The 14,277-nt window shown below is 28.3% G+C and overlaps 2 protein-coding genes across 4 annotated transcripts; one reads left to right on the top strand and one right to left on the bottom strand.

Moving 5' to 3' along the window:
- The first annotated feature begins 8,487 nt into the window (after nucleotides 1-8,487).
- LOC137000349 (uncharacterized) lies at nucleotides 8,488-10,855 on the top strand. 2 transcript variants are annotated; one of them, XM_067356587.1, is made up of 5 exons: nucleotides 8,488-8,851; nucleotides 9,059-9,256; nucleotides 9,374-9,628; nucleotides 9,697-9,912; nucleotides 9,999-10,855. In XM_067356587.1, exons 1-5 carry the CDS (start codon nucleotides 8,719-8,721, stop codon nucleotides 10,400-10,402), a joined length of 1,206 nt encoding a protein of 401 aa, XP_067212688.1. In that variant the 5' UTR covers nucleotides 8,488-8,718; the 3' UTR covers nucleotides 10,403-10,855. The 2 variants fall into 2 exon arrangements, with proteins under 2 accessions (XP_067212688.1, XP_067212689.1); XM_067356588.1 differs by lacking the exon at nucleotides 9,059-9,256.
- LOC137000350 (uncharacterized) lies at nucleotides 10,821-13,803 on the bottom strand. Of its 2 annotated transcripts, XM_067356589.1 has the most exons (5): nucleotides 13,025-13,803; nucleotides 12,561-12,737; nucleotides 11,797-11,935; nucleotides 11,262-11,432; nucleotides 10,821-10,985 (listed from the first exon to the last, which is right to left on the bottom strand). In XM_067356589.1, the coding sequence occupies exons 2-5, from the start codon at nucleotides 12,643-12,645 to the stop codon at nucleotides 10,922-10,924; spliced, it is 459 nt and encodes a 152-aa protein (XP_067212690.1). In that variant the 5' UTR covers nucleotides 12,646-12,737; nucleotides 13,025-13,803; the 3' UTR covers nucleotides 10,821-10,921. The 2 variants fall into 2 exon arrangements, with proteins under 2 accessions (XP_067212690.1, XP_067212691.1); XM_067356590.1 differs by having other exon boundaries at nucleotides 12,561-13,803.
- Between the last annotated feature and the right edge of the window lie 474 nt (nucleotides 13,804-14,277).

Genomic DNA, 14,277 nt, shown 5'->3' with positions numbered 1-14,277 from the left:
TTTTTGTTTGCGGACATTGGCAAATCTAAACCATTCCATGACAGAATGTTTGAAGTGTCTTTCAATTGTGCGAGGATATGTTGCTCTAAAAGTTTTTGAAAAAAGAAAAATGTTATAGATAAAAAGGTAGACAACAGATACATTAATCTTATCGTGTTTTTAATGAGATGCAAGTGATTAAAATTTCAATATTATGTGAAATATCATGTAAAAATAAATCTAATTTTTCAGAAAGTTTATTAAATAATTATGAGAATCCGAATCTGTGATCTGTGAGAGAACATTACGTTGGACAGACAAGTTTAATTAATATCTCAATAACTATAGTAAAAATTGCACAATGGTACAGGACTTTTCTCTGTTCAACACAATATGTCTTCTACTTTCTCGTGACTGCTTTTCCTATGTACATATTATCAGACACACATACACAATATTGGTTTTCATAATGATTTAATAAACTCTTAAAAATTGGAATTGATATAACATATTACATATCACAGGTACATTTTATATATGCAGATTTTGTTTCCTGCTTATTTTACTATCTCCATCTTTTTATATTACAAAAAAATGTGTTAGAAAGAAGTTGTTTGTCGTTGAAAAAAATAATTTTATGATAAACAAATTTCTCATTTTTATTATTTTAAAAAGTAATTGTAACTTTTGTGTTTTAAAGTCATTAACATTTTTTGCATAGTAATAATGATATAATAGTAATACAAATTAATAGCATTATTTTTATTACCTTTTTTTTATAGATCACAAAAAAGCGAATTCAAGCATGTATCATAAGTTCTCTTTAAAAAACCTTTGATTTTTTGATTATAAAATATTATAAAATATTATCTTTCCGACAATAAGTTCTTCGTAACCATTTTTTTATGGTACCAAGATGACGAAAATATTAAAGGAAGTGCGATAAATGAAGTATCTTTTATAAATATATACATGCAGTAGGTAAGGTAAAGTAATACATATATACAGCGAGCTTTACAATCTGAGAGAAAGAAACATTTTTATGCAACTATTAATGAAAGCAAAATTCAATTAACAAAAATAAGCAAATAAAAAATGATGAAGTATGAGAATATAAATTGAGTACAAGTTAATGATTATCATATTATTCTTTTTTTTATTGCGTTAAATATCATTTCTGATGTCCTGATTTGTTAATTAATTTTTTCTTAACCAGTTGAGTGGTAATGTATCACATATGTACAAAAAAAAAGTGCCAAACGTGGTAATGTATCATATATGTACATTTCTAAATAACTCTACTCATTTTCAACAGATTTGCACAAAACTTGATATCTTAAGGTTTTTTGGGCTGCTAAATTCAAATCTGTTGTCAAAATTGCAAAATTTAAAATGGCGGATCCAATATGGCGACTGTTAATTGTTAAAACGACTAAAATATTGGAGTTAGGTAAAATATGTATAAGACCTTATTTGTAGAGCTTTTTATAAGTTTCATTTTTGTTTGACAACTTTTTCTGTACAACAAATACTTTCTGAAATAATTAACAAAAACAGTTTTATTTTTGAACCTTTGAGGGGAGCTGGGGGGCGGAAGGGGCATTTGCGCCAAAAATCCATTTGGGAATATTATTTACTAGATAAAATAAGTATTTAGGTTGAATATAAGCCAAATCGGAGGTGATAGCTTTTTGGAAGTCCACCCCTCTTTTTTTATTCATCTCCATTTTTGACTAGAAAGACGTAGTTAAATTTTCAAAAATCATTGTTGTTGTCTTGAAACGCCCTTTCAAATGATCCCCACTCGACCATAGTGCCATTTAACATTTTGCATCCCTATTCTGCCCCCCGCCCTCCAGAGCGTGGGGGGGATCCACACCCATTCGAAAAGTTGCTTTGTCGAAAACTTTGAACCCATGTTTCACCGTTTTTCGATATTTTAACTTTTGGCTCTTACCACTTGTGGCACAAATCTTTCGGAAAAGTCTATCACTCAACTGGTTAATTATTAGATGATAAATACAAACACTTTTTGAATCAGACTGTAATTCCCGAGTACATATTGATTGCGTCACTTTTGAAAAACTTACTTTTGATGCTCATCATAGTATGTGTATCTCCAATTTTAAAATTATTTTTCTGTCCCGTCCAGGAACACATAGACGCTAAATTATCAGCAAATGTTGCTGTCAAAGTTCTTTTAATAAAATCTCTTTCATTTTTTCCTCCTATTAATAACATTTTATTAACCTGTTGTAACGGTGCGAATTTATCTCGCGATCTTATTGCTAAGCGCGGAGTAGCTCGCCGGTGCCAGGATTCGGGATAAGCGGTCAGACGGGGAGACTCCAATCAAATAGATCAATTTGGAGGTAAAAATAAATATATTTTTAACTAAAGAGTTGGTGATACATTTTACAAAGCAATAATTATAAAGAGCAAGCGGTAGCCATTACAGCAAGCGAGTGCGGCGTGCAAGCGAGAGCGCGAGGAAAGCGTATAGAAGTAACGCTGGTAACGCAAGAGTGAGACCAGAATCTACCGCAAAAGAATATAAGCTAGAAAAGGATAAACTAAAAGAATACAAACCAGAAAATCTAAACTAGGAAGCGCGAACTAAATACTACTTAATCCTACGGAGGAACGGACGGTGTATACGGGACGTCGAGTGCTCCCGACGGAGACAGAGTGCTCCCTGCTCCTAGCAGAAAGGAACGGTATACGGATGCCGAGTGCGCCCGGCGGAGACAGAGTGCTCCCTGCTCCTGGAGGAAAGGAACGGTATACGGATGCCGAGTGCGCCCGGCGGAGACAGAGTGCTCCCTGCTCCTAAAGGAACGGAAAAGTATATGGATGCCGAGTGCGCCCGGCGGAGACAGAGTGCTCCCTGCTCCTTGAGGAAAGGAAGAGCCGAGTCAGAGTGCGCCCTGATGGCTCGGAAGGTCTGCAGCGTGCTCACTGCAGACCGGGTAAGGTCTCTACTGGCCGGAGCGACGGCCTTATATACCCGCTCGCCCCACTCGGCGGCCGCATTCCGATGACGTGTTGCGGCCGGCGGCTCGATGCGCGGACGATCATTGCGGCCGATCGCGCGACTAGTAACATGGGTTAAACCCATGTTACACTGTAATAAAAAAAGTACTTATTTTTGTTATTTTTTATTGTTTTTATTTTGTTTTTCAGGTAAAAAATAGACGCGATAAAAGAAATTATTGTCTCTCAAACAAATGACCTAAACATGAATGACAGAAATTTATGCACAGATCAACTAATAATCAGAGAACTAATAAACAGATTTACTTACTACTTGCATAAAAGCTTCTTGATCATCTTTCAAAATATTTTCAAACTGGAGAAAATTTTCAATGCAAACTAAAGGAAGATATTGCTTAATTCTATTATTTTGTAGTATAAAATTTTCCATGCAAAACAAAGTTGACTTTGCAACTTTTTATATGTTTTTACATGTCGGATGATTGCTTTATCTATTATATCCAGGCAGCACACATTGGGCTTGTTCGTTTTAGCTACACTGGGGCTGCTCTGGTTCTGCTCTACACAGGATAATACAGGACAGATAAATAGTTTGTCCTGTATTATCTTGTTTAGAGCAGACCCAGAGCTGCCCCAGTGCAGCTAAAACGAACAAGCCCATTATATCCAAATACATGAAAAGGATATTCAGAAGACGTTGTCCTAAATAAGTTTTAGATATGCTGTGCTGTCTAGGTATAAAATATTAAAATCTACATATTTTCTAATATTCTTTTACTCACCTATATAATCAAATACTGGCGTGATTTATAATTTTTTCTTCCTGTAATCACGCAAAAATCAAAGATATATGAGATTATAAATGCACGTGCTTGCACACATATCACGAAGCTGCCGAGAAGGATTACACATACGCTGCGTTCCGAAATTCACTGCTGCCAGTGCTGGAAATTTATAGTTCATATCATGTCACATATCTTATAGATTTTCAGTATTGGCAATACTGCATGTTCATAGGAGTTGACTAGAGTCCCTAGAAGTAAGAGTCCGGCCAATGTTGTCCCCTTTTTGATTGGCCACGAAAGAATATGGCGCGACCAATCATTGCTGTCGAAATTTCACTATAATTACGATATAATTTGAATTGAATAAAACAAAATAGAATCACTTGCAATTTATTATCAATTAATTTATTATTAAAAAAGATAAAAATACATAAGTTTTACATTATTTAATAATAGAGTGCATAGCCATTGTCTTGCTATTAAAAATTGGACGTCGCAGACGTTCTTTTGGGCAATTAATTTTTATTCTGTATTTGATAAAATATATCATAATTTTGTCAGATAAATTATGACAATTTTTTAAAGTATCACATTTAATATTACTCATTTTTTGTGTAAAAAATTGAACTAAATCACAATTTACGCCTCTTAAAAATGATAAATATCGGCGAATTATAATTTCCATTTTGTAAAAATAATCAAAAGTTTCATTATTTACAAAGAACAATGTCAATGGTTTATAACAACGCATATAAAGAAATGTTGAATATTTATAACTAGAATTATATTTTTTAGATCCTGCAGAATATATACATTCGTCACAAACTTTGTAATATTTGTAAATTTTAGAAATAATGTAACCACAAATACAATAAAAAGCATTTTTTTCGTTATTATCCAATTCAATAATTTTATTTTCAATATAATCAGGAATTTCAGGGATTGCTAATAATGTTTGTCTAATAATCTTTGTTTTCTGTTGTCGAGAACGTTTTAAAAAATCAACAAGTAAAGTACCATCATCTTGTTCATAATTTGTGTTTTACATTTCTTGCATATACTGAGAAACGCTCAAAAGTTTCAAACTCTGTTGAAATTGTAACGCATTAGGTGTAGGAAATTTCTTTCTCAAATTTAAAAATACGTTTTCAACACAGTCATTTGTAAATCGGCTACCCAATACGTACAAAAATCCGCGTTCATTAATTAAATATTTAGTTAGTTGAATGTAAGAATTTGTTGTGATCACTACGCCGACTTGGACTGGCTTAAATATATCTTTCTTTTCTCCAATTTTCATGGTTCGAAATAATTTAATAAATGACTCTAAAAAGTTAACAGCTTCATTAAATTTGTTTTCAGATTCTACACTTTTAGGTTTCTTTCCCAACGCAACTGAGGCATGCCTTGAAGTAATTAAAGTAAACCATTTAGATACTATTTCGATAAAAAAGGCTGTTGTTTTATATTCTTTATTATAATATTTTTCACTCATATAATTCAATGCGCTGCTCGAATTTCTATTAAATACATTTACTGCCTTATTAACTTTCATTTTGTTAAACTGAGTCGTTGTGAGAATATCTTTATTCAGCTTTGGAGCAAATTTGAAAAACATATTTTCTTGTTCTGCAACTAATTCCTCAAGATGTGAACATCGAACAATAGATGATGATAAATTTAAGCTTTCGACATAATTTGGTGGGACAATAACACTTTTGTTATTTATTAATGCAGTTTTAAGATTTTTAAGAAGATGAGGGCCATCAGCAAAAAAAAAGAGTTTACGTTGTGGATTGACAGGATGAGACACAGAATTTTGAATAGTAAAGGACTTGCAAGTATTAATTCCAAAAGCATGCCACATTTTTCGATTAGATGCTCCCATGTCAGATGTAACTGCATGCACATAAAGACCGATTTTTTCAGCTTTTTGAATAATTTGTTCAATAATAGGTTTTAATCGTGCACCATCAAACCCTTTAGGATTAGTGAAATCATAGGCAACAATTTGTTTCCATTGTGTGAAAATACCACCAAGCATAAAAATCAAACCATGTGTAGCATGCATATTTGTTTTTCCTTAAAAAATAAGAAATACCAAAAAAATACAAAAATAAGGAACATAATATATTAATATAAGTATATTTATAAAGAATCTTTACCTTGGGAATTAGGAATAGTAATAAATCCAGTAATAGAGTTTGTCAACGGATCAATTTGTTCACCTTCTACAAGACTTATCTCGTCTATTCCAAGCATACAGTCTCTTTCACAATCATCAGTAAAGTATTCTATCTTATCTTTCAAAGCTTCAAAAATATCATCACATATTCCAGGAGAAAAATTAATACCTTCAAGACTTCTTCTCAGTGTGCGTCTCGATGGTAAGGGAATATTTTGATTAATTAATTCTTTATAACCATTTTCTGTACATGCTAATTTTAGTCTGAGTGCCTTCTTTACTGTTTCATTAGACCATTTATATAGTCGACGTTTTTTTGAGTCATGTTGAAGCCATTCTATCTAATCGTTGTTGAAAACTTTATGCAATATATCTCTTGATTTTAATATACCTTCTTCGATACGTAATCTTTTTTTTTTATAACGCTTTCTATTACGAGCGAGTAGAACCTTATTACTATTTTTTAATTTATTTATCACTTTGTGTGAAATCTCTAATTCATTTTCAGCTTTCTTTAATTGCTGTTTTAATTCTTCAATTTTTAATAAAACAGGGTCCAGTGGACTGGATATTGTGGATACTGAAGTTAAATTAATTGTATTAGAAGACTCCAATGGTGCAGAAGACTCCAATGGTGCAGAAGATTCCAATGGTACACAAAAAGTATCATTCATAGATACTACAGAAGTATTAAAAGAATCTTGAACCTCTTTGTCAATATTCATCTACGAACATAAAAATATTTTTTATTATTATATTAACAAATTAGATTCTGAAAAATAAGACATTTAATCAAATAAATATTAGGTACCGCGGAAAGTTCGTGTCGTTTTTTCCGATGAACGACATCTCTTAGAAAAACGACACAAACTTTCCGCGGTACCTAATATTTACTTGACAAAAACCCTGGCTCTCTATGTTTCGGTAGAGGAAAAATTGTTGGTACAGAATTAGCCTTTAATTTTTTTTGCCATCGACACGAGGTTTCTCCCACATTTCTGATGAAAAGTGAACCTATTAATACAGATATAAAGATTTCTTTCAAAAATTTTATATTATTAATTATGTAAATATATACTTACATCACAAATACACGAATAATCATTAGGTTCCCAATTTTTTCTATTTACTTTTTGGGCCCATAATGCTCGGCGTTCAGCATTTTTTGAAAAATGCCTCATCGAAATGCCATCCTCACTTTTATTGCGACAATGAGGAACGCAGCAAAAAGTCATTTTCTGAAAAAATTAATTAATTAAAAAATTTATTCAAGAATTAAGGTTATAACATAGTTTTATTGATTTGCGTACTATATTCATATTTAAATTTTCTAATATTTTATATTTTTTAGAAAATAATCAAATAACGAAAATTGTCTTACCTTTTAATAGACAACCTTTTCAAAATATATCAATAATTAAATGATATATATATTTAATATTCAAAACACTGGTCGTCACTCACTATATATATGGTCGCCATTTTATTTCTAACTAGAACATTGGCCAGACTCTTACTTCTAGGGACTCTAGAGTTGACGCTTACATTGAGGATAGTAATAATAGGTTTGTTTTTTATTCCTACACTGAACTGAACTAGAACTAAACTAAAACTAGGGAGTTTAAGCAAGGATTGAGAGTGCAGACTGAAAAAGTGCAAGAATAAAAAACACTGCAGTGCAAAAATAATGTGTGACAATATAATAAATAAAATAGTAGGGGAAGGTGGGGTAAGACGGACCCCCTAAGCAAAAATGGCTATATTTTTTATATTAATAACAAAAAATAACTGAAATTTAGCATGAAGAAACTGTAGAATGTTTATTATAAGATTATAATGTTAAATTTTCAAAATTTGCAAAAGTTTGAATTATTATTAAGATTTTTAAAAACTTAATTTTGGTCTGTTTTACCCCATAGGTGGGGTAAAATGGACCATCCCATGGGGTAAAATGGACCAAGCCGAGATAATATGGATCAAGAAATAATTTAACTGATCAACTCAAAATCAAAACTATATAGTATTTATTAAATATTTTTGAATAAGAATAGAAATTAATTTAACATTAATTATTTTATTATACACACAAATCTTTAAAATAATTATAATCTTTATAATTTTTAACGTTTATATTAAATATAACATTAAATATAACATTTTAAAATAAAGCATGTAAATAAAATAAATAATTATTATAAAATCTGTTTTTATTTGGAGACATTATTTTCAATAAATTTCAAGTTTCTTCTACTTTTAACAGTGCGTTTTTTATTTTTCATAGCTTTTTTCAGTAAAAAAAAATGAGGTGTAAAATATTTCTCAAATCAGAGCAAATATATAAGCAGAAAACTATAAGTAGAAAGTATAAGTAGAAAATATAAGTAGAACAAATATATAAATTGGTCCGTTTTACCTCATTTAAATTGGTCCATTTTACCCCACATGACAACATTAATATTATCTTATTTTTATTTACCTGTATCAAAATTATTTTTTAAATGTAACTGATGAAATATTACTTCTCAATAACCAGAAATATGGAACTTGTAAAAAAATTTAAAAATATTAAGTTTTGCAATCTTAGTCACTTAAAATGTAATACTAAGAAATTAGATCACGAGATCTATTTGCAAGAATTTGACGTTTCTTTATAAATAACTTACGATAGTCTTATGATATAATGACGTAATTTTTAAACAGTTAAAAAGCATCAAAAAGGAAATTAATTTTATGTTTATCCAGCAGATAGAGGTACTTACTAATAAGATCTAGCAAATGGACCATTTTACCCCGCGGTCCGTCTTACCCCACCTTCCCCTAGTATTGGAATTAATAGAATCTTCTGACGAAGATGATCATATTCCAATTACAATTTCACCATTGGAAATGCTTTTATTTGAAGACAATGGTAAGGATTGTTTTTTATATGCAGACTTTTAATATTGTAATGCGAAACATAACCTATCAACCAACTCATCAATAATTTATTTATCCTTTTACATACAAAAAGTATCAAAAAATCTACAATAAATATGTAATTGATGGCACATTAAATATATGTAAAAAAATGTCAAATACATATAAAAAAAATCAATCTTTATTAACTATTTTTTAGAACACAACGAGTTACAAATATTACATCCGCTGTTTGGATTACTGAAAAGAATAAAACATATTAAAGTACAAAATTATATTGAAAATATTGTTAATAATTATAATAGAGATTTTGTAATGCATTTTCGACTGTCAAAAGAAATAACATACCAATTAATAAATAAATTTGAAGCATCAGATATATTTATTTCTATACAAAGTAAGTAAAAAGTTAACAATTAATATTATAAAAATATTAATTAAAAAAATGTACAGTTTTAAAAAAGTTATATTTTAATTTTTTAATAAATAGACATCTTATTGCATATTTTTTCAGCTCGTGTAGAACATGAAAAAGTCACAGCTGAAAAACACATTTTGTCATACTTGTGGTTTGTTGGACACGAAACAGGATCATATCGAGATATAGCAGACCGATTTGGTATTGCAATAAGTACATTGTACCAAATAATAACAAGAGTGACGGAATTTATTATGTCCTTGGCGCCTAGTATCATAAGATATCCAACACTTATGGAGAAAGAAGAAACTTTAATTTATTTTCGAAATAAAGGATTTCCTGGTGTAATTGGTAAGTATTTATATCTTTATTTGTGTTTTGCTTAAAATGTTTTATTTATATATTGCTATTTGTTTTAGGTGCTATAGATGGTTCCTATATAAGGATTGACAAACCAGTGGAAGATGCCAATTCGTATATAAACCGAAAGCAATATTTTTCTATACATGTCCAAGGAACAGTTAATCACAATTTAAAATTTATTGATATATTTGTTGGATATCCAGGTTCAGTCCATGATGCCAGAGTTCTTAAAAATTCTTCCATATATAATGATTTACATGAACTATGTGGCGGTAAGTTGAAAATACTAAATAAAAATAAAAATAAAATAAAAGCCGATATAAATTAATATTTAAATGCTATTAATATTTTTTTTTAGATAATTTCTTGTTGGGAGATAGCGCATATCCTTGCCTATCACAACTAATCGTTCCGTACAAAGATAATGGACATTTAACAAGAAGGCAAAAAATATTTAATGAAAAGTTAAGTTCCTGCAGAGTTATTATTGAAAATGCGTTTGGGTGTTTAAAACAGAGATTTCGACAGCTGTATCATTTTAAACTAAGAGACATTTCACGGATGGTACTGGTCATACACGCATGTTGTGTCTTACATAACATAGCCAACATAGAAGACTTGCAATTTTTGGAAGCACCTATAGACGATCAGCTACCAGATTTAGAAGCGCAATACATAGGAATAAACAATGAAGCACCAAAAGAATACGAAACGGGCATACATAAACGAGATAATATATGTCATCAAATAACTTCTTTTTGAAATATGTACATGTCTATATAAAAAATATATAAAAAAAATTCATTGAAAAAATGAAACAAAAATAATTTTTTTACTACAAATAATAATAAAAATGTATTGTGTATTATAAACATGTATTTCTGAAACACAAAAAATACAGAAATAAAAATAAACAAATATGTGCAACATATTAATGTCTTTGACATAAAAAAAAAAATACTTTAAAAAACATTACATTAAGAATCACATATCTTTGGTTATATCCTTATATATTACTTTTTTAATAATAAAAACAAAAAATAAACTTCAAAATTTTTTAGTATATTGCCTTGTTTTAATTATTTTTTTGCTTGCAATTGCAAAAATTCTTGCAACAGTTTGTTTTTTTCTTGCCGTAAGGAATTTGCAACGATTAATTGCTCTTGCATTTGTGCCATAAACTGTTCCTGTGATTTTGACATTTTTTTGTATTCTTCTAATATTTCCCCTTTTATTTTATTCTCTTCACGTATGTCGTTCGTTAATTTTTCAAGGTTTTGTTCACATACTTCTAAAACTCGTGTCGTAGTGCCAATTTTTTTGTACGATTTTTCTTTTTGAATGTCTGTATTCAAAATTGTTATCATTAATTTTTTTATTGAAAGGAAATATAAAATAAAATAATAGATCTGCCCACGCGCGGAATATTTTCATTGTATCATAATATAGAAAAGTATATACATGTATAGTTCTAACATAAGTATTTTGTTTAAAAAATTCTTGACTTTTAAAGCACAAATTTCTGTGAATAGTATATATTAAACATATAAACAATAGAAGCATTTTTTAGATGTAAACAGATTTATTATCTTTAATATATGATTACTGATTATCTACTTACTTCTCTCCAAAAGTATCGCTTATGCTAGAGATTGTACTTTCATCAGATGTTGTTGGATACGATGTTGTTTGTTGCTGCTTATTGATTGCACATTGCTTATCATTAATATTTACACTTGCATTAGTAATATTGTAATTATTTTCTTTATTTTCATTTATATCACAGACAGACCTGCAACATAAAACAAATAATAAAAACGTCTGTTATAAAAACGTTATAAAAGTTTTTATAAGTATTATTAACACAACTATACATATTTTTACATAACTCAATATTATCAATTATATGCAAATATATTTTCTAATAATTAAGATTTTATTTATTTATTAAAAATTTAACACTTGCGAAGATGTGGATCCTCCATCGCTTTTTAAAATTATCCCTTTGTTTCCTGATAATAATAACGGTTCAATATTGTGCTTTTTACCTAATAATTCTGTTAATTCTCTATAATTAAATTAATTTTGTTTTGTTATATAATCTTAATATCTTTTGTAAAATTAAAGATCTTTTAAAAATTAGTTAATATACTTACGTTTCATAAGGACAGGATAATTTATTTCTCCCAGTTTTTTTATTATGCGTTATCACATTTTTAAAAGATCGTTCCAACGATTTATATTTGTTTTCTACTTGTATTGCAGAAACGTTGTAACCTTGTGATTTCATTTTTTCTGCAATTTTATACCACAAAATTTTTTTTGTTTTAATTTTTCTTTGCACAACAAGATCTATGTTTTCTTTATATAACGATAAAAATAATTTTGTATTTGCATCTGTCCAAGAGAAGACTTTTCTATGTGTTTCTTCTATTTCATTAGTGTTTAATTGATTTTGCCTTGTGTTGAGTACATTGTCATTTAATGTTATTATTATATTTTTATTATCAAATTTGCAATAGAAACTGTCATTATTAAAATCGATTTCTTTGTATAGAATTTGAAATTCTAATCCTCCTGAAAATATGTGTGGTGTGCTAATCTTTATACATATATATAGACATGTGTGTGTAGACTGATAGTAATAAACATTTTCTAATATATTAACAGTATAATTAATTACAGATTTATAATCACAGACTTTATAATTGATTCATTAAATAAAATCTTTATCATATTTATTCATAAAATTAACTAAATTGACTAAATGTAGTCATTGAACAAAATTTAGTAATAAAACTGATATTGATCAACATAATTCAACTGCAATTTATGTAAACAAATTCATAATTAATTATGCTTTTAATCAATAAATTTGAAAACTATTACAATTGTGAATATAGCTTTAAATAGATAATACCTTCGGAAATACAAGTTACATATCCATCATGATCAACTAAAATATTTCCCATAGCATCTTTTTGTATGGTTGCTGTTTCTTCCATTATGATCTTCTTGATTTATAATTATAATTGTAATTCTTATGTGTCTATCCGTATATATTCTGACCCTGTTTTAGATAACAACCTGAAATAACCTGTTTCAAACAAAATTATAAAAATTAATACTGTCAGTAATATATTGTATATACCTACATTTAGATGTTAATTTAAATCGTTTTATTTATATAAATATATAATATTATATATTAATAATTATTATACGTTACAGTATAAAATTTTTTAACCTCAAAATTTAACGATACAGATTTATATATTTAAATTTTAAACATTATATTTTAAACATTATACATTAAAATAAAAGTTAAGTCTTGTTGTTAAGTTTTTTATTTACAAAAATTCTTACTTACAATTTCATACTTACAATTTAATTATCTATTTATGGCGCCTATTTCTTAGGCTGCTGTTCTTGCACTGCTTGCACTGGCTCTAGACCTAGTGTAATCAGTTCAGTGAACTATTACACTAAGTTCCGCTACACTGTCATAACGAACAGCGTCAGTAATACCAGTTCTGCAATAAAGAACGCTTCAGTGTACACTTTTTGAACTAGTGCAGCCAGTTCAGGAATAAAAAACAAACCTAATATTTATAAAATAATAATATTTATAAAATAGTAATAATATTTCTTTCTTACAAATTTAATATTAAAATAATATAAAAAAAACATTATAACAACACAAAATCTTTATCATTATAATGTTATTTTAAACATAAGATTTCATCAAATTAAAACTATTGTAACTATGTTGAACTTACAGCAAATAGAAGTGTTAAAATAACATTGAAAACAAAGTTTTAAATAATGTTTTAAAAATATTTTTCTGATATTTAAGAAAACTATATTATAAAATAATACATTTAAAATATGTATACAACATTATATCTAAACATTATAAAAATTTACACAAAATTAATATTTCAAAACGTTGATTTAATGTTTCTTGCTTACTGGGTATGTATTGCTTTACCTTACCTACTGCATGTATATGTTTATAAAAGATACTTCATTTATCGTACTTTCTTTAATATTTTCGTCATCTTGGTACCATAAAAAAATGGTTACAAAGAACTTATTGTCGGAAAGATAATATTTTATAATATTTTATAATTAAAAAATCAAAGGTTCTTTAAAGAGAACTTATGATACATGCTTGAATTCGCTTTTTTGTGATCTATAAAAAGAAGATAATAAAAATGATGCTACTAATTTGTATTACTATTATATCATTATTACTATGTAAAAAATGTTAATGACTTTAAAACACGAAAAACAAATACTTTTTAAAATGATAAAAATGAGAAATTTATCATAAAATTATTTTTTTAAACGACAAACAACTTCTTTCTAACACATTTTTTTATAGTATAAAAAGATGGAGATAGTAAAATAAGCAGAAAACAAAATCTGCATATATAAAAACCTGTGATATGTAATATGTTATATCAATTCCAATTTTTAAGAGTTTATTAAATCATTATGAAAACCAATGGTGTGTATGTGTGTCTGATAATATGTACATGGGAAAAGCAGTCACGAGCAAGTAAAAAACATATTGTGTTGAACAGAGAAAAGTCCTGCACCATTGTGCAATTTTTACTATAGCTATTGAGATA

The sequence above is a fragment of the Linepithema humile genome, chromosome 6 (assembly GCF_040581485.1).
Source record: "Linepithema humile isolate Giens D197 chromosome 6, Lhum_UNIL_v1.0, whole genome shotgun sequence".
Taxonomy (NCBI): Eukaryota; Metazoa; Arthropoda; class Insecta; order Hymenoptera; family Formicidae; genus Linepithema; species Linepithema humile.
This window is presented reverse-complemented; position numbering and strand designations above follow the sequence as displayed.